At 44.9% G+C, this 21,273-nt stretch overlaps 1 protein-coding gene across 2 annotated transcripts in view; it reads left to right on the forward strand.

The window, feature by feature from the left end:
- Positions 1-5,696: 5,696 nt before the first annotated feature.
- The window catches only part of FSTL4 (follistatin like 4), a 238,753-nt gene continuing 223,176 nt past the window's right edge, over positions 5,697-21,273 (forward strand). The window contains exons 1-2 of one of the 2 annotated variants that reach the window (XM_074883873.1): positions 5,697-5,749; positions 10,800-10,935. In XM_074883873.1, the coding sequence (XP_074739974.1) occupies positions 10,807-10,935 (129 nt within the window). In that variant the 5' untranslated portion in view covers positions 5,697-5,749; positions 10,800-10,806. The remainder of the gene's footprint in view (positions 5,750-10,799; positions 10,936-21,273) is intronic. The other variant, XM_074883872.1, reaches the window with a different exon arrangement.

Here is a 21,273-nt window from a genome sequence, read left to right on the forward strand (position 1 = left end):
TGCAGGGGTTTGTCTTTCTTAGCACTGATGGTGCCATTTACATTTCTTAATTTTTCTTGAAGAACGACATCTTCCTTTCTTGTACTCTCCCTCCCAGTCTGCTTGCTGGCCATCTGTCTGCAGAGGCAATTTAAGGAATCTGTAGCTAATTCACCCTTGCTCATATGTATTTCTTGAACTTGATACGCAGTGTAGATATGCACAGGCATAAAGTAAAACCTATTAAGCAATGATATAAAATATGAAGATGCTTTAGAAAACTTTTTCAAATGTTTCAGATGAGGCAGGCTCACATTTCTTGCTGGTTTTTCTTCTGCTTTGGTGCATATTCTTTCATCTTCAGCGATTTCATTCATCTGCCTTTTTAACATGGGGAGTTTTGTCGATGTGGATTAGGAGTCCCGTACCTCTGAGCGGCTGCCTGCTTCTCTGCTGTACAGCCTGCGTCGTAACAGCTCTGCTAAAGCTCCTCACTTTAAACTTCCTCTTGAAAACAAGCTTGAAAGAAAGATCACCATATGCTCCAGAACGTGCACCAAGACCTTCCCACGTCTCAACTGTACGTACGAATAGCCAAGGAGCTTGGGAAAAAAATTTAAACACCTTACTATTATCCATGCCCATGGATCAAAGTGCTTTCTTGTCTTCAGATAAACACTGTCCGCTGTCTTTGATGATCTCTCCTGTGCATCTGGGAAAAGAGACCAACAAAATATTCAGAGATGGGTAAATTGAGGAGAATAGGTGCCATCCCCAAAGCTGTTCAGTCAATGGCCGTGGGACCTGTTCAGGCTGGTCCTGCTGATAGACCTACAGGTAGCCTTGCACGTTTGGTTTCCCAGGGCCATGGAGATGGAGGGAGCTGCTGAAAGTTGCAATATCGGTTTTAATTGAGGTATCTGGGGCTATTTATTTGAACCCTCTGCATGTCCCCTACACAGCAACAAGCTAGCTGCTCTGACAACTCCTAAGAAATAAGAAATGTGCCTTGAGTTCCTGTGACATTTTATATTCTAAACTTTGCCCAGTGGCTGATGGTTCCTTCCTCAAAGTGACATATTGATTGTAGGTACACGTAGGGCGAGTATGATTGTGTTCAGTATTTTGAGCTCATCATCTGTTATCCCATTCTCATTGTCATCCGAGGCCCAGACACTATCAAATTGGAAGCAGTAGTGTAGAAAATTACGAACAAATCAAAAAAGACTACAGCTGTGAAATGAATCAAACCACTGTTTCTACGTTTAGTATTTCCTTTGGTATAAAACATCTTTTACAATTTATTTTTTTATTATTTTGGGCTTACGGCTATGAAGGCAGGGACGAAGCACTGCAATCCAGCATCCAGAGTCTGCGGGCACTTCCCGAGCAAAGCAATTGTTTACTAAAACACGATGGAAACGGAGGACGGGTCACCAAGGGCAGCACCTACCTAGATCTACCATTTTGACCACCCAAAGCACATGCCACTGCTGCGGAGGCTCGTCCATAGACGTCCCAGGCCCACAAAAACCTCTGCCATGTTTGCAGCTCTTGACCTTGGTCATCTCCATTTGCTGCATCTTAAACAGAGTGATGCAGTTAGACAAGTTCAAGTCTGAGCTCCATGTCAGCTTTTCAGAGCAGCCCCTCGGTGTGCTCATGCTGTATGCAGAGAGCAGGCTTTAAATACGTGTGTGTTTGTATGAAGATGACCACATTAAATTTAAGCAGAAATAAATGGTAATTTAACTGGCACAGATACACAAGGCTGACATAATCTCTAAAGGTTTGAGGCTGCTATTAAATTTGTTCCTCCTTATTAATTTGTGACCAAGAGGATAATGAAAAACTAGCAACTCTAAAGTTGACATAAAAAGTAAGAGATATACAGTTGGCATGGATAATTTTATGCACTGTCAAAGTGAAAAGGCTTTGCTAAATGTATGTAGGAAAAGATACACACTGTCATCTTAATGAGCAATTAACAGATGGACTCCTAATAATTGAATCATGACTCTTGTCACATCTGTATTTGTTCAATATCTCTAGTTTTGGTTGAATCTGGTTATGAGTTCCTACTTTAATCAGGTCTGATTTAGGCTCTTGGTTCAAATAACTAGAAGTGATGAGCATGAATCTTGTTGTTCTATTACCTCCTCAGCTTCTTGTTTCCAGTGAATACAATGTTCTTTTAAAAACTCATGTTTAATTACTGCATTTAGCTAGCAAGGTTGGACAAAGGGGGAAGGTGGGTGATTTGCTGTCATCCAAAGTTTGAATTTTCAAGGAGGAAACCTTATCTTTCTCTTCTGAACATCACTTACTAGATTTTGGAAGTACTTCAGATGGCTCAGATGGTTACCAGTTAATTCCTTTGCTGGTAGAAATCAGGGAGTCTTGGCTATGTGCATTGCTCTGTTGTGATTTTTTTTTTTTTTTAATTAAAAAAAAAAAGCCCAATAAGAGAAGACCATCTGTTCTTCAAAACTCTTTCCCTTAAACTAACTGCTGTGGTCACCCTTGAATGCTATCATATCTTCAGTGACACGGAGCTCTGCCTTGCCAATCTGTTGTTTAAAATTTCTCATCAAATTCCTGAAGTCGCATCAGTCAAAGCTGACAACAGGTTGCACATCTCCAGCTCCTCTCACTGAAGTATGCAAGACCGGGACTGGCCCAGGTCTCTCCTTCTTCACAGTCCTCCTATTTACCCACGTCATATTAAACACATTGTCACTTGCAGCTTCAACTCCTCTAAACTTCTGTCGTTTTCTGGTCTTAACGTTTATTTTTTAACTGAGGGAAGGGGACAATGCTTAATTCTCATTTCACTGGATGGGTTATCCTGTGTTTTCATGAAAAAAAAATAATTGCAAACTTGTTTTTCCCCTTTCGCTGTATAAGAATCTTCCCCTCCTCGAGTCTGTCTTTAAAAATCATCCATTTTTCTTTTCCTTCTAACTCCAATCACAGTTTTCTGGGCTTCTCCAATTCCGAGTTGAAAGGAAAGCAACAATTCTTTTGCTTCAAACTCATCCACCCCTGAAGATGAGGAATTTATCAGTTTTTCATTGCCAGCCTGCTCTGGAGCAAGCAGCAGTTTATTTCTCCGGTTCCGTAAGTTAGCTGTTTGCTTTGCCCAGCCTTCACGGGCGGGTGAACCAGCTCGGGGGGACAGCAGACACCCCCCAGCAAAGCTCCCACAACAGCATTTCAAAAACGCCCCTTGGGATGCAGCCAGGCTTCCACAGGGTTTTTAAAAGGTCTCAGAAGAGATTGAAAGTGTTTGAAAAGAAGGGGGATGGAGCTGGCTGGAGGTTGAGGGTGCGAGGAGGGGTGCCTGCCAGTCGCTTTTTATGAATAGTGTTTTCAAAAGGTTGGAAAACATCTAAAGATTTTGAACGAAAATATCAGAGAATTGCATAGGGCCCAAGCGTGCAGGAGAAGGCACTAAAAATGACTGTTGGTGCCTAAATGTGCCACCAGTGGGAAAGAGAAATGGGACATCCTGAGATACCTGGGTTAGGAACACGGTCACCCGCGGCGCCCGATAATTGTCGGAGGACTTCACGTGAGCCGAACTGCCCAACACACCCACTGCGCAGGGCAAACACGCGCCTGATTTATGTCAAGAGCGAGATGCTCGGGTTCAGGCACAGGCGTGAAAACAGCAGGGACTGGCGTCGGTGGCGGCAGGAGGCGGGGGAGCCCCGGGGGCACGACACGGGGAGCGGGGCAGCCCCTCGCCGGGGTGGGGGTGGCAGCAGGCTTATGGCACTGCCACGCCGTGCTCCCCCGGGTCACGCGGGAACGCAGCAGCTCCAGCTTATGCATTTAAAACCGCATCGGATGATGTAAAATGAGCAAAATGCGCCTACTGCCACAAATGGGGGGTGGCAAGAGTCACCCAGGCAAGCTGTTGGTGGGGAAGAGACGCGGTTGCCTGTATCCTCCAGCGTGTGTGGATATAAATAAATAGGGGCTGTGCGGATACTTCAGATGCCTAATGCATCTCGTGTTTATGTCCGTCTTTAAGAGATACAGAGAGATTACTAAATACTTCAAATTGTCAGCACAGACATATTTTTGTAGAATAAATGATGTTGGTAAGTGGCAAGACTTTTCTTCCTTCCCTTCAGGAAATGGGGAAGAGTTGTCTCCACTGATATTATTTCCGATTTTTTTCCCTCGGGAAAGAGAAAAATAATCTCACTGAAGATAACATATTTGTCTCTGATTAGATTTCAGCTTTATTTTTTAAAAACCTCAGACCTCTTAAACCCATAGGCCAACTGAAATATGCACTCAATTCTTCTTTTAGGGCACTCTACCAAGACCTCCTTTATATCGCCCATGCAGAATTCACAGTGAATTCTCCCCATTTTATCACATTTGTGATTTCTCTTTTAATCCAAACCTTAAATCAGCCATTTCAGATCATTTGCTTCCTAAAGAAGGAAAGCAAAAATACCCAAGAGTCCCTACAAGCCTTTGTGCACGGTTTGGACAGAATAAGCTCCATTTTTTTGTAAACACTGAAAATATTTCAGAGGTGCTGCATTTAAAAGGCCACAACTAAAGGTGTGAAAAATTCCAGAAAACCAGCCTCTCTGATCACTTGGTATTTCATGCAAAGAAAATGAAAAGACAACAAATTTTTTTTAAAAAAGCTTATTCTCATAAAGAGCCTCTTCTGCAACCTTGTCCCTAATTTTGTGCAACGATTTTTTAATAAGATTTTCTCTGGGCCAGACCCAATTTCCAAGAGTAGCCTGTGTCTTTTCAACCATCTGAACTAGAGGGTCCTGTCCTTTTCACGCCAAGGCCAATGACAAATCCAATTTAATTCAGCACGATCCAGCTGTAACGTTCTTTATAGGAAGAAACACAAAAATTGGCACGTTCCATCAGGTCTTTTAGAGCACTCATTGCTAATTGTGGGCGTTCCATCGCCTTTGCCACGCGTCCAGTTCGCTCCTAATCCTCCTCGCAGCCTTTAAAACCAAACACCCCAAATCCTCTTTGCTTCTGCAGTCCCGCCGTGCCGCCTTCTCCTGTAAACATCCAACCGTTTTTAAAAAATAAATGAGAAATGATTATATTGATTTTTTTTTTTTTTGGAAAGCAGATGGGATGGTGAAGAGAAGGAATGAATTTCCAATGTTTGCCTTTCTCTATAACCACGGATATGGGGAACTAGAAGCAGCGTGCTGCTCTGTTGTGCGGTGCAGGCTCGCGGGGGGGTCCCACGGGGGAAAACCCGGTGCCCCGTGGGGACACCCCCGTGTCACGGAGGTTTGCGGCCTCCTGGCCCAGCCCCCCCACCCCCGAGCCCCTATTTCCCCTCAGCGGCTCTCCCGGGCACGGCGGCTGCCCTGAAGCAGGTGTAGGGGGGGGATCAGCAGCAGCACCCCGAGGCGCTGCCCACCCCCACGGGGATCCCCCCTCCCGACGTGTTTCTCGCCTCGCCCACCCCCCCCGGGGGGACGCTCCAGGGGTCCCCGTGTCCCCTCACCCCCGCCCCGCCCTCCCTTCCCGCCGCGTGCCCCGCGGGGGCGTTCCCGCCGTCCCCTCGCAGGTGCCGGCGATTGGGTGGAATATGCAAATGCGGCGGTGACGTCACGGCGGCTCCGGCCCAGAGAGCAGAAATAGGGCCGGCCCGGCACGCGCCGCGTACTCTGCCGCCGCCTTCACCGTGCCCGTCCCGGACACCCCCGCCCCTCAGTTATCGCCTTACCCCCACCTCCTGGTTCCCTCCGCCCCGCAGGTGAGTGCGGCGGGGGAGCGCCCCGCAGCGGCCGCCCCCGTGGGTTCCGCGCTGCCCCGCGTCTCTGCGCGCACGGCGGAGCGCTGCCGTCCCCGCCCGGGCTGAGGGGGAGAGCGCCCGCGGGAGCCGCGCCGCTTCCGCGCTAACGGGGAGAGTGTGTGTGTGTGGGGCGGCGGGGTGCGCGCTCGGGGCTGGGCAGCTACCGCGGAGCTCCGCGCCCGCGGGCTGGGCGCGGTAACAGGTGGGAGCCTGCGGGGTGAGGGGGGGGGAGGCGGGCTGTGGGGTGTCGCGCCCTCCGCGCCCCGCAGCGTGGGGAGCGAGAGGTGGGAATTGCGCCCGTGGGGGGGACGCGGCTCCCTCCCCTCGGGCGCGGAAAGCAGCGCGGAGGGCCGCGGTGTGTCCCCCCCCACAGCCGGCGCTGAGGGTGCGGAGCTGCCGCCGTCGGTGGGGCGCGGGGCCAGGCGGCGCGTCCCGCCGCGGTCGCGAGTGGGGCTGGCGCTTCCCTCCGCGGCCCCTGGGTGGCGCCGGCGGCCGTCCCCGCGGAGCGCCCCGTCGGGGCCCGCTGCCTGCCCGCTGCCTGCCCGCTGCCTGCCCGCTGCCTGCGGCGGACCCCCCACACCCCCCCCACACCCCGGGCGACCTTCAGCCTCCGGTGCCCCCGCCCGCGGGCAGCGACTTTGAGTTTGCAGCCGGCAGCAGAGAGTGATGATTTTTTAAAAATTATTTTTTATTTATTTATCAATAAGAGATACTGCGCTCCCTTCCCAACTTGTATAAAAATGCTTCTGCGTGGTGGAAATAAACGGCTCCCTGGCGGTGCTGAGCTGGGGGGTCGCGGAAGGGAGGGTGCGGGATGTGTCTGAGCGTAACCCCGGAGCAAAGCTGTGCTTGAAATGTCACGGAGGCAGCCTTGAAAACAGAGGTTAGAAACCTGGGAGGTTTAGGAGTCCTTCATCCCTGCTGGATTGATGTTCCCCAGATTTCCTCTGCGAGCGTTCCTGGAGAATTTAAAGATCAGAAGAAATATTCTTAAGTACGCTTCTGCTCAAATGAAATGTCTGGTTTGTACTTAAACATCAGGGCTGATTCCAATGAGTTCTCGATGCATCAAAACTTTAAGTATTTATTGGAGATACTGCAGATAACTGGCTGAAATTGTTCTTTGGCTTCAGTAATGAAGGGTTATCTTAGAACGGATTTTCTCCTTAATTTTGTAGGTTAATTTTTGTAGCACTTGTGGCACCCAACAAGAAATTATGCACGTCAGAATTATTTTGCAGGCCATAGAAATTGCTGTTTAGATAAGGCTGAAGCAATTGGGACCGTTGATGGCAGAGGAACTGAGGACCAGATTCTTATCTGGTGTTAATAGAGCCAATTTATATAGAGGTAAGGGTTTGGTCCGGATGCTTTCCTTTTGCTATAGCAACAGTCATAACTTCAGGTAATTAAGTTTTCAACCTCCTTCTTTCTAATGTGAAGCTTGTTGGAAATTATTAAAAGTTATTGTGAACTATTAATTTCTCAATAGTAAAAAAAAGCTGCAATTTAAGTAGCCCTGAAAACAAAACCGATAACTGCTTTTGGCAAATTCTTAATCTTATTACAGTCACTGTAATTGAATTCTTGAAGCTTCTGTGCTGTGGAGGAAAAAGTTGTGGGATCTCTGCAGCAATCTAGCTGTTTGACAGCTCATATTGCGCGTCACAGAAGTGTTTTAACCAATTTGTGGTGTTCTCCACTGAAATGGCCAATGTGATTAGTCCCATTCCTTTTTCAAGGTGACCTTTTTTACTCGAGCAGCTCTAACACCTGTACCTTAAAGCCAGTGCCTGTATCTCTGGCTTGCATCTGCTTTGCTGTTACACCTCTTCGTTCAGAGGTGTTGCCCCAATTTTCTTCCGAGTTGAGGCTCTCTCTGGGTGTTGGTGTTGGCACAGACCTCCCCCCCGCCCCCCGAGCTGGGGATGGGTTTTCTGCCTTGGTGCTCGTCCTGCCAGGCTGTGGTGTTTGAGCTTCTTCGGATAATGGTGCGTAGCGTGGGACTGCTGGGCTTGTGCTGGTGTCTCTTGGTAGAGCAGGGAAGGCTGTAATGCTGCTCTGGCTCGGGAAGAAACCACAACCTTTAGGTAAACTTCTAGGCTTGGCATAGTCTCTTCTTTAACAAGAGTCAAAATTGCTTTGGAAGGCGTTGCCCTGAAACCAAAGGAAATGTGTCACAAATGGATGTGATGCTCAACTTGGTTTGCTTTGAAATGGTCTGGTTTAACTCTAGCATCTGCATTACAATTGCTAATTTCTGCATTACGTAGTAGGTTAAAATCTGTCTCTGCTCACGCGCATTTCTAAGAGCAGGTGTGAGACAGACTCCCCCTTCACCCCCGGCTCTTGAGAGGCTTCTAGTGTTTAGACACAAATGTTGTTCACTTTTTCTTTTGAGTACACCTGCTTGTTTTCTGCAGACCTCTTCCATACGCAGGCTTTGATTTATCTGGGCAGTGATGTCCATACAGGCTCGCATCCTGCCAATCTATTCCTCGTTCAAGTGAGGAAAAGCAACTGGTAGTAAAACTTGTCTGAGTTTACAGTGGTGGTCTGGATCTATTCAATCAATTTGAATTTTTCTCTTGACTTCAGGGAACTTTAGACCACAATCCAGTAGCTGTGTTGCATGATGTGGCTGCAGACCACATTCTGCAAGGAGCCTTCCCCTTAGCTCAGGGTAAGGCGATGCTGAGCTATGGTTTAGGATGCCAAGTGACAAGAAAATGCTGTATGATTTCAGAGTTAACCCTCACTTGATATTTATGGTGCATGTTCACTGCTTGTTTTAGGCTCTTCAGATATATAATGTATATTAGTGTGTCTTCCTCTTACTATGAGTGAGAGCAATTAGTGTACTGTCAGTCAGTATGCAATAAAGATAAGTAATTTCTAAACTGACTGGAGAAAGATGTTCTATGAATTCCATTTATAAAACAACTGGAGTTTCTAGCAGGTAGAGGCTGCCCTTTCAGTTTCATCAGTGTTACAGGCATCCTAATTCAAACACCATCATGTTTTCTAGCAGTTAGTTATTTACTAAATACACATTAAACTAGCTAGTCCCCTGTTTTGCTCTAGGATTGTAATTTCAAGCAGCATATGAGTCAGAGGTCTCTAGAACTGCAAAGTGAAATAGTTGTATTTGCTGTGATGGTATCAACTGAGCATACAAAATACCTCTATTAAAAACGGAGAAACGGTATTGCCGTGCAAGAGCAATTCATAATGTAACAATGTACTTGTCGCTTATTGATATAGTGACTTTGGTTTATTAAACATTTATTTGTAGCCCCAGTAACATTACATCTGAGGTTTCTAATTGGAATTTAGAAAGCCTAATAAATTTTGATTTCATCCTGAGTGCTCTCAATTCAGGGTGTTTACATTAGCGCCGAGAAAAAGCAATGCCTGAACTCCACGGGTGCGTGGTGTGTGGCGGCTGTCGGCTGCGCTCGCTCTGCTGATGGTGTATCTTTGGGCAGACGAAATAGCTGAGACCAACTCACTGCTGGTGTAAATGGTCGCAGCTCCAAAAGTAATAGCGATGCACCAAGGCTTGGGTATACCCCGCAGCAAACACACGGCATGAAAACACTGTAAAATGAGGCCTGTCAAGACAAGGTATGTCATGGTGACTTAATTCAGCTAGGCTTAATTTTGCCATTAGCAGGTAACTCGCCTCATTAATGTATATTGCTCCAGCCAAGCAGCAGCCTGTCACTTGCATGCTATAGAAATGCCAATGCTTCATTAAGTGGTCGTCATGCTTCGTTACGGGTCCGTGTTAGCATCTTCTGCAGCTGCTGTGAAAGGTCAAAACTTCCCACGGTCCCATGGGAATGGTGCCAGGCCTGAAGCCTCCTTTGGTACTTTTATTGGGAAAACTAATGACACAATCTGGTGTCCTATTCCCAAAAAAAGTTCAGATGAAGCACAGAGCTCTCCTGGCTGAGCTTCCAGGGCACCAGCATGGGGCTGTACATGTATGAAATACCTGGTAGTTCCACCTGACAACGCTTTGAGTGACTGCATTGCTTGAAAAAAAAAAAAAAAGCCCTGTACAAGACAAGAACCACTGCTCAAAGTGGATGCAGTTGTGGTGGACATCCTTGCTTGCATTCCTGGTCCCCTGCAGCTGGTGGGGTGGTGGGACACTGCCAGGGAAGTGGTGGTGCTGCTGTTGAGTAGGATGAGCCTGGGAGGGACTGAAAAAGTCTCTGGGACAGAGGGAAATGAGTGGAGAAACCACAGCCCTAGGCGGGGCTCACCTGTGTGGTGGCGGGAGAAAGGCATCAGCCCTCTTCAGCACAGAATTTGCTTCAGGTCTTGCAAGTTTTAGTGGGTTTGGTGGCCATCGGGGTAGGAGCCCTCATCATGGGGAAGAACGACTGCTCTGTGGTTTGGGTATCAGGGGGCTGGCCCTGCAAACCTCATTGTCACCTGAGGGGGTGGTGGTGGCTCTATCTGCTCAATGCAGCATCATCCTCTGAATACAAGGGAAATAATGATGTTTTCTGTCACATTGCTGGAAGCTGCCAGTGATCAAAGAAGTAAGTGAGGGTGTCTGAGGCTTTCCTGAAGATCTGCTGAGGGTACAAGTGTGAGTCTGTGACTATGAGGGACCCTGTGCTGCTGGGGCTTCTGGAGGTGGGATAAAGTCACCCTTTGGCTTCCGCAGTACCATAATACTGTGTTTTGATGTGATTTGCTTTTGGCTGCAGTAGTTAAGATTTAGAAATGCCAGGGCTCCAGTTCTGCAGGTGCTGCGTGGGAGCAGCATGTCCTGTGGAGGATAGTTTTGGGGTAAATATTTCACAAAGCTGCTACCGTATGGGAGTTCGTTGCCAACACACTGATGGGTGCAAAACAGGGAAATCGGTGTTTTGCTGCGTGTGCTGACTGAGAGTGGATGGGCACCATCAGCTGAAGCTTCCGCCGTGTTACTGAATCTGAGCTGGGCTTTGTTGGGATGATTGTTTTATGACCGTTCTCTTGTTTTCAACAGACGTGAAATGATGAAATCAAGAAGCTTTTGGTTATCTCTTGTATTGCTTGGGGTTTTCCCATTGGTCACGAGGGGATGGATGGACACGGACAGAAGCAGAAGGCTGTATTCGGATGCGGGGAGGTTGCATCAAGAGGTACTGTACCCCAGCTGCTGCTGCAGCTACAACTCTTGTGTTTCTATTTTTGTGCTGTGTTCAGTCTCTCCACGTTGTGAAAACGGAAAGCAAGTGAGGGCTTATCCCTGTATATTTGTATTAAACATCTGCTGAGGAGGTTAATGAAGAAACAGTGAAGCAGAAGCTCTTCCCCTTTTTGAGTGTACTGACATCGTTCTGGGAGTGCAGTTGTGCATCTGTCCATGGTGAAGATACTGTCTTTGCCCCAAAGACTTTACGGTATGCTCTGTCCTGGGGCTGCTGGGACCAATGAGACTAAATTTAATAAGCAAATTTTTGTCCTGGCTCTTCATTTGGGTCACTGGACGTTCAGGTGAAACCTGAAAAAAGTCCTTTTGCTTCTTAAAAAAAAGAAAACGCTCTAGGTGGTTCTGAAAGAACCAGCAGAGCTCCAGCTCAGAACGTTTCCCTCCTGACTTTCTGATGTCAAACCCCTGCAAAGCGCAGAGTGATCGAAAAGGGACCGAGGGAGCAGGGTGGCTGTAGTGAGGGATGGCCTCCATCCAGCTGGAGGGGACCCTCTGTGCCTGACGTGATGGGGAGGTGGGACTTGGGTGAGTGGAGGAGTGACTGAGCCTGTTTTCAGTGCTGAAGGTGACAGCGTTGGCTTTCCTTGCGCTGATGGGACTAAGCAGGTCCCGGTGGTGGTCGGTGCCCCGTGCGGGCTGTCCCAGCAGGGACGGCGGCTTTCCGAACTGCAGCTCGCAGTGTGGTTTGCTGCACGGGTGTGGGTAGGCTCAGATTTTCACGTCTGAGTCTAAGGCATGCAAATAAGGCCATAAAAATCTAGAAGTGTGACTTCCATGAAGAGAAAATGATGAATGCTGAAACAATTTTAGTTATTTAATTAGTTCCTGATTATCATAGGTTTGCTAAATGATTGCTCAAATGCCTGAAAGTGGGAGATGGTGGGGGAGGCAAGGGAAAGGAGACTTTGATATTTTTTAAAATGCCACTGCCTAGAACACTTACATACTGGCAGAGACGTTAGTCAGCACCAGGGTAGTGAGGAGCCTTTGATGGATTCATGCTGCAGTTGGATCTATTTAAGCTTCAGGATTTTGTTCTAGTTGGAGAATCCCATTTCTCCAGTCACATCCCATTTACAAATACCCACAGTTGTGTGCGTTATTTCAATAAAGCAGTTTAAGCAAATTAAAAAGATGCTTTTTGCTGCTTAGCAGGACTCAAAAATCATTTCAGTGGAACTTGAGATTCTGCAGTTCAGAGTTCTCTCCTTCCTTGAGGTATCCATCCTCTGTTCTGTAAAAGTGAAGAAAAGCAGTTCTTCTCCACACCTCTGCTGTTATTTTGTCGCTGTGTAGACTCAGGTAGTACACTGACATTCTGTGAAACATGCTCCTGTATTGTCTCAGATAACTTTTGCTTTTTTATTAAAAATAATTAAATATTTTGCATGCTTTTGTATTTAAAGTTCTCATTCTTCACTAATGAATATTAGTTTTGATTTTTTGAAAAAGTTACTCTGAGGAATTAAATTCATTACTCAAATTATTTACTTTACCATAAATTGTACAACTATTATACTACTTGAAAGTCTTTAATTCATTTGCTCTTCCTCTAAAAACCATGAAGTTATTGTACCAATTACTTGATCTTGCTTGAGGTGGAAGGATCTAAACTAGAAACATATTTGTTCAGATTTGCACAGAATTGAACAGGTCTGAATATTAAAACTTTTAATGTATGAAGAATGAAGTTAAAATAGCTTCAAGGGGTTTAAGTTATAATGCAGACTTTTTAAAAAAGTGACTGTACAGAAAACTTGTTCCTCAAGAGAGGGTTTATGCAGTGTGGCACCAAACAAGATGAATCTGGAAGCCCCAAACATAGCTTCCAGGTAGGTCAGTGAAACGGACATAACTGCTGTTTTGTCTCAAAAGGTGTTTATTTTATCTTTCAGAAAATAGTTTAACCATAATACCTTTTGAATAATAAAAATCATGTGAAATCCCCTTCTAGTCATATAGGGCTCTGTTCAGTTTGGAGCTCCTTATTCATGAGAAATGTTTGTTATCAAGTTCGTGATTTGATTAATATGTAATTCCATTAACATGTGCTTAAAACATTGTGTCACAATTAGAAAAGCTCCTAGCAATTCACCAGAAGTGCTTAAAAAAATATGTAAAGGGTTAATTTACAGGTCAAATAATTTGAAGTGTGCTCTGATACAAAATTCCTATGAATTTCATCAAAGCAAATACTTGGGAATGGGTCACTGACCTTCACTAATACTTGTTCTGATCTACATAGGAACAAGTTTACTGAATTAAAAACATTGCTTAATTTATGTTCAGATTGCTAAATCGATTTCTTCATGGTCTGTGGTAGAATTATTGCAGTTGTGCTTTGCATTTATAAAGGAAAAATAAGTCTTGAGGCCATAGACTGCAATATAGAGCCCTTCTGCATAAGAAATTAACTCTTACCACAGCAGTGGTGTATGTTTTCCTGATGCTCAGCCTTCCACCTTGCAAATTTATGGGGTGTTCCTGAGAAGGAGATTGTTTTCTGAAATATTCTTAGTCCTGATTAGTTAATAAGCACATTCATGCAGTCTGAAATTCCATGGGTGTAGAATGAACTAAAATAGAAAACCTAATTAAAAAAGGACAATGTTAGTATTTAACTGAAAAGCTGCAATTTGCTTGGTCTGTATTGATTTTGGAGAATACTGCTGTCACTTTTACGTTGTGGAACTTTTCACAGTCTGGTTCCAGAGGGTGCTGGAAAGCTCTTGAAACTTCTGGGTGCTGCACATGGCCTTCTGTGGAGGTGCAGCTTCCCAGGGTTGAACCATCATGGGACTAAATTCTACTGAGTGGAATATATGCCAAAATACTTAAATATATAGAGCTCACCGCTCTGGGGTGATATTTTTGGGCAGGTTTTGCCTCTGCCTTCAGCAAGGCTGATTCCATGCTAAAATTGGATGGTTTAGAGATGACCACACTTCATGGGCAGCTCTGTGCTGGTTTAGAAGGGCTTTGAGTTGCTCATGAAGCACCAGGTTGTGTGATCTGGGGTCACCTCTCGTTTCTTGAAAGGAATTCTCAAAAATGTAGCTCTCTGAGTCGTTGCCAGCAGCTGTGAAGGGAGTTTCCAGTATGAGCAGAGCAGAAAAGAGACATAAACAACCTGGATATGAAATAACTCTGGAGTTCAGAGTAGAGGGAGAACTTGGCCCGGAGGTTCTGATGGGAAGCCAGCGGTACTATTCCACTCAGTTCCTACAAGGTCACCCACACTAGTAGCTCAGGCTGATTTTCAACCTACTGGGGTATTTTACAAAAGCATCTTCCTAAATATTGGAATTGGACAGCTAGTTTTCCTTCTCCTGTTCCCTGCCTTCTGTGTGAGAGGCTGCTTTTCTGTATGTGCCAAAGCCAAGCTGCTTTTGCCATGGTTTTCGGGGCAAGTTTCTCATCTTTTCTCAACCCGCGGTGCAGTGGAGCAGTGCTGCAGGTCTTCAGCAGTTCTTCCAGGAGTGGGTCTCCAGTTTGCTGCAGGGAGCTCCTCAAACACAAGCTGGCACAGTGCTACATCTCAAATTAAATTCTGTATTATGTTTTCCGGGGCACTGCTGGCAGGTAGCCTGAGCAATGTTGTCCTAGCTGGATAGTGTGAAAGTGGAGAATAATCCTGTGTTGAGGTACATGTATAGTTGTTTTGTGCTGAATAGTTAAAGGAAATAGTTGGATGTCACTGACAGCTCCTGAGTGCTTACAGTACAGACTGGCAGGCGTCCTGTGATCTTCTCTGGGCTACAGAACCAGAACTGCTCTGTGGTTTTGTAGAAATACTTGCTTTCATTTGGCTTTCATGCCACGCTCTGTTTTTTTGCCCCCATCTTCCTATTTAAGAAGTCTCGTGAGACACCAGGGAAATATGCACAGCACCCCACAGTCCTGCGGGGAGGAGAGCTGCGTCCCCGGGGAGGCTCCTCCAGCACAGAGCTAACGAGCGATGCTCAGAGTGCTCACACGAGTACCAGTGGCTCTTGCAGATCCAAGCGCATTTGCTTTTCCCTTTTCTGTGCTGCATGATGTTCATACCTCCCTGATGCACCTTAACTGGCTGTTCCCTGCGAGGAGCAAGACACTGCTGGTGTGCAGCGGTACATCTAATTTGGACTGTGACAGCACAGTGCAAGGGTAAACTAGACCAGCTTGTGCCAATGTTATTTCAGTTCCTTGATAATTTTTACGCATTATGTTTGTTGCCTTATCTGACTTATGCCTTGAATTATATCACCAACCTCAAACTATCATGTGTAGATACCAACACTTATTTTAATGCTAATGAATGTAGCAAACATGCTCATTTCTTTAAGGTACCACAACTTCTTTATTGGCATTTGGAAGGTATTAGCTGCATAGGATATCCATCATTTGGCTTCTTCATTAGTTATTATTTGTATGACACCTGAGCTGCTTAAAATCTCCAAGTAATAAATGTCACCTTAAACTTCACCACGACTGCAAACAACTGGGTCATAGCAGCCCTTCAGTGCCATCTTGCACAGGATGAAGCATCCCTCTGGAGTCCACTCACAGCTTCAACTGCGCTTGTCCAGGTGTATCAAATATTGCTAAAATTCCTAATTATCTTCAGATTCTTAAATGTTGTTTCACTTACTGCTGCAGCTAAAGACCACAGTTGGTTATTCCAAGCAGCAGGGGAGTCATGGGGATGATTTTGTGCTCCTTCCCCCAGCAAAGTCATATTTCCTAATCTGACAGACTATGAAAGGAGTGCTTTGGGAAGCAAGGTACAAAATTGCAAAGGCTTTTGATAAAAGCTTTTGCTTATAATTCAAATAGAGGTGTAATTTCAGAGCATGAGCTTGGAAGAAGACAGGCACAGTGTATCAATTTTATATGCAGTTGAAGATCTAATATCCTGGTATTTATTTTAAGAATTATTATTAGTAATGTATTCTCTGCCATGTGTGTACTCTTCCTGCTTGTAAGTCAGTTTGGGGAAAGGAAAGGAAGAATCAGATTTGAATTAAAATCTATACTGGCTACAGCCTGCTCCTGTTTTAAACATTAATGAAAGTAAAGGGAGACAAGACTTAAATTTATTTTTGTATCACTTTGCTATATACTGATAATTCATTCCTTGTTACCTACATTTATGTGGTATCTCTAACAAGCTGTAACTGCTGTTTGTAGACCATTTTAAATCTTAACCAGAATATTATCCCTGTGAAGATGAGAAGCTTTTGCTGTGAGTGCTGGTTATCTGCAGTTCAAGGTGCTGTGGAATATTTTCATAGTATTTGGATATACATGTTGGTGTCCTTCCTCTGCATCCCCAAACCCCACCCACCCCCTCCTGTGTACCTAGGGTTTAATAAGTGATATTTCTAAGGGGACAGTACCCAAAGGGTTTAATAAATGCTATGTCTTACGGGATGCTATTATGCTTGAAGTACTAGAAAATTTGAATGTTGGGTTATTTGAAACAAGGTGGGAACTGTATACTTGAATAGCAGCATAATATCTGAAGAATTTTTGTTTACCTAGATGGTTATTGTTCAACAGTGAGTGTCAGGGATTGTCAGGATGCACCCATAGCACAATTTAAAGATGAAACCCTCTTGTATGCAGTTCTTTAGAGAACCAAAATCCTGCTTCCTTTATTTTTTTTAAACTCCTGGTAAGATGCAGTGTGTGATACCTTTTGGTGGTCCTGCACTGCCCAGCTGGCCAGGGGCTCTCACCTTCCAGCCAACAGCAACCAGGACCCCCAGCTGCTGCTGGGGTGCCCCCCCTGCAGTTTCAGGGGTGCCTTGGATACTAATGACCTTGAATTTTGGTGCTGCTGGAGGTAGCTAGTGCTTGGATGCTGTCCCCAAGGGAGCAGAGGGACTGTGGGCTTGGGGTGCCCAGCTCTGGGCACAAACTGACTGCAGGAATCAAATTTCAGTAAGTTTTTCTTATGTCACAGGTGAGCAACTGTGAAAACTCATACCTAGGTGGGGAAATGCTGGTATATTCCTGAAGCAGAGAATAAAGCCAGAGTAAAACATCTTGCAAATAAAAAAGAAATGTAAGGCAATTCTAACTTGGCTATGATGTGGTAGTTACACCTTCTGATATTCTGTTCAGAAGCTACTTACCCTTAAATGACTAAATATTGACTAATTTTTTTCCAAACGTAGCATATTCTCTATTAAAAAAAAAGCTGTAGCAGTAGTTTTTAAAGGAAAACAATTCTACTTAAAGTACTTTCTAACATCAAGAAGGGGAATTCTCAGGTTTTTTTAGATTAGGAAGGTTTTTAGATTAGGTCTGCAAATTTGGGGTTTCTAAAACAGGCATCCCATGAGCTTCCCTATGACAGTGTGGAAATTTATGGAGCTATACCTGGGTTTCTCATCTGAAGTCCAGAAATAGTAGCGAGTAAAATCAGAGATGCAGCAATTATCTCAATTAGCTACCGTATGGGTGAGCAGATGATACTGTGTGATGTGAGACATCAGAGCTTCTCTCAATGTTTATACCAGACAGGACAAATCTAAATTGCCAACGTCTGTACTGATAGCAAGCTTTCTCTAAACAGTAGTGCATGATTTATTTTTTTTCTCGTGCCTGCTCAAAAAAAATAAAGTGGATGTTCTCTGCCTCATTAGCATCTTTTCTGAAAATACTCTGTGTTCATGGTTGTAAACAGAAAATCCTGGTTGTCAAACTAAGCTGTGTATTAGTCATAACCACTGCAAATGCTACAATCTGTATGCAGAGTGCCTCACCTAGCCCTGTAGTGGATGTCAGTGTAATTTTCTTGACCCCTCACTTGAGATAAGAAAGAGCATGCTCTGAAGGGAAAGAAAAAAACCAGCTGGGATGATAATCTATTAATAGGAACAGCCTCTTCTTTATTAATTTGCTAAATGAGTCAGGGCTGCATATTTAGAAATTGTACAGCAGTTTGGCTGATCCTGAGAGCAGGTCCCTGGAGATTTGGTGTGTGCAGAGGTAACATCTGATTTAGTGATAGACCCAGCGTGAGCCAGCTGCATGTGTTGAATTTGATTTATCCTCTTGCACAAGCACTGCAGTCTCTTCCACAAAGTATCTGGTAGGAGGGTTGCTACAGTCCAGCAATACAGACAACTTGTGGATGGGAAGTGTGTTCCCTGTTCTTCCATCTGCTGCATTAAGGTGTTTTTTGGCAAAGACCTTTGCTTATGGTCATAAAAAAGGGACTTCTTATGGTTAAATCTGCATCAGTATTAAAGGGCAGGATGCTGAAAACACTGCAAGGTTATCCTATGAATTGCTGTATTTGAGGGCCCTTGGTACCTGTTTGGTACCAGGCTTGGTGGTACAGGTTAAGCATCACGCTTGTGGGATCAGAGGCTGCTAACAGAAAGAGGATGGCAAATATACAGCCTTATACCCATCTCTAAATACTGGTTTGCAAATAGAGGAGGTTGGGAAGGAAAGAGAACTACAGAGACACTGTACTGCAAAGATTTGCCCCTTAAAATTCTACATTGAGCTATTGCTGGGTGATTCCAGCTTGTGATGTACCTCTGTGCATGTCTGGATTATAAGCACTCATCCTCTGCTTTTAGTCAAAGGAAAACTAAAAAGAAATAGCAGGCAGGAACTTGTCTTTCCTCATTTCAAGCCTAATTGTGACTGTTTAATTACTAACCTTGCAAAGTGCGCTCACTTTTCAAATTAGAATGCAGGAAATTGCATGTGACCGCATGTGGATGTGCAGGGACAAAAAGAACAACAACTGTTGCAGAAATCAGGAAACAGGCTTTTTTTTTTTTCCCCTCCCAGTTGGTAGATTGTCTGTGTGCATTGCATATTGCTTACAAACCAGGTGTAAAGTACTGTGTAGCTATTGTAATTTGTAACCGTGCTAGACATGCATTTCAGAGCAGTGTTTTAGGGCAGGGAGCCCTGCCCCGTGCTCCATCCGCAGCCCCACGGGCTGTGGGATGTGCCTGTGCCCTGTGCCCAGGAGCGTGTGGCACAAGTATGTCCAGCCCTGAACTGGGGAACCACGTGTATGACAAAGCACGTGTGGCTGTGATTGTTGCCAAACCATAGGCTATTTTAGGAGTGGGTTGGCATATTTTTATTTAAGACTGCTAAGGGTGTGTACTATATGTACACCTTAATGTCTAGTCCACTGTTGTAGGATCCAGGTTAATAGATTGCTTTTAATCGTGCATAGCAGCTTCTAGTGATGTGACTTTATACCTGCACCAAGCAGTTATAAATTTTAGATACCTAATGACACTTTTCTTAACCTGCTGTCGGTGGTTAATATTACCTGCCTGAAGGCTGGACCAGGTCATTTTTCTAGAGTTGGGGACAACGTCAAGAGCAGTTTGTTTGTGTGTCCACATCTTGTCCCCAGACCCATGGATGTTTTAAAGCTTTGGGGAAGCTCTGCTTCGTACTGTGCTTCCTGCAGGCAGCCCTGGATGAGCTTTGTTTCTGAATGACCTTCCCTTGCTCATGCTGCAGTAACAATTTCGTGTAGTTAAGCATCCACATGACTTCTGCTCTGCCTGCTTGTTCCTTGGCTGGAGAGAATATGTGGATGTTATTAATAGGGATTGCCCTTGAAGTGTGGGGAATTAGGTTTCTACATGACAAACAGCCCTCACAGTTTGGTACAGTAATTTCTTGGGCTTCATAGATCACTATTTTCTAATCAGAAATTAGCCCTTCAGTGTGTCGGTCTTGCCTGTAGTTATAAAGCGAAGAGGAACATGCACATGGTCCTTCCTTGCCCCCCTGTTTACTTGAATGCAGCTCTAAAAAGGAAAAACAAATTGGTATTCTTAGTGTAGTGGTGGTTCTACATTTCCTGGGCTTCACTTGTTGAAGACGTTCGAAGGCAGCACCCCAAAGGCTGTGTACCAAGACACAAATGGGGCTGTCCAGCAAACTTGAGTTTGCTCAACCACAGGAGAGCTGAGGCCAAATCTTCCATTATTCAAGCGTGCAAAAATCCCATGAGTTCAATGGAGACAGAAGTAAAATACAACCTTTGAGAAAGAAAATCTTTGACTGTGAAATGTTTTGGTGGAAATCGGAGCCTGAGCTAGGAGGGTGCTGTGTGATGCCCCCTTTTCCTGCAGAGCTGGGAGATGAGGGGCCTCGTGCTTTAGCAGCAGAAGAGCAGGTGCTCAGGTACCCTGCTCTCTCTGCAACAGGGGTTTACAGGAAGAGCGTTGCCTTGTATAGTGCACAGTATGTTCTTTGTGGGTATATAGGACAAACGTAGAAATATTTTTATGTGGAGGTGTTTAAAGGTTTTACTTACAGTGATACCAAACAACCTGGAAGTGCTGTTGGTGCTTGATCCATCCCTAATGACCATTGGTAAATCCGTTTGCAGCACATTGGCTACGAAGCACTGTACTATATTGTGTATTCCCTCTGGGTAGTTGTATTTTAACTCTGCACAATGAAATTCCCTCCTCCCACCCCATGTTTGCTCTGAATGAAATCAGATTCTTCGTTCCAGAAATGCTCTGCTCATCCGTGGGCCCATGATTCAGCATTAATCAGGAGCCTATAACACAAACTGGCTATTATGTCTTGGCAGGACATCTCGGTGCTGTCTTCTGAAAGACTGGCGTTCCCTTTTTGTAAGAGCAGAAAAGGGCTTTGTGCAAAACAGTTGTTCAATTGCATCAGGTTCACGCAGGTGTTTGATGTGCAGCACATGGCAGATACAGGGGAGTGAAGCTGTGTGACAGCAGGTAGTGAACTGTATTTCTGATTTTTATTTTCATTTTTGTCCCTCCTAATCCAGGTAGGATTAGTAATTGTACTTGATGACACTACATCTGCTCTCGTGCACTGACCCTGGGTTGGTCGGTCTTTTGGAGATGCAGTTTTTCAGCAGCTACGTGTCTGGTGAAAAGCAATACTGGAGCAAACATACTACACTGATTTCTGCATAACAATAATTGGGGACTTCAGATACAGAACAGAAGGACCTTTTATTCTGCATTCAATTAACTACCATTACAAAGCAGGAAAATAAGTGCTAAAAGCGAGCCTTGACAAATAAAACTGTTGTGTTGCATTAATGAAATGCTATTTAAAATGGGATTCATGAAGAAGCTTTATAGAAGGAATGAGAAATCTGAAACAAATTTTTCCCTTCAAAGCATGTGATTTATGCTCTGATAAAATTAGATTTTTAGTTAAAGGAATTCGCAGTCATTAAATGGTGCCCATGAAATAAGTCTCATTTATAACCATCTGCTTTATGGCTTCTGCA

This window comes from Strix uralensis, chromosome 14 (genome assembly GCF_047716275.1).
Source record: "Strix uralensis isolate ZFMK-TIS-50842 chromosome 14, bStrUra1, whole genome shotgun sequence".
Lineage (NCBI taxonomy): Eukaryota > Metazoa > Chordata > Aves > Strigiformes > Strigidae > Strix > Strix uralensis.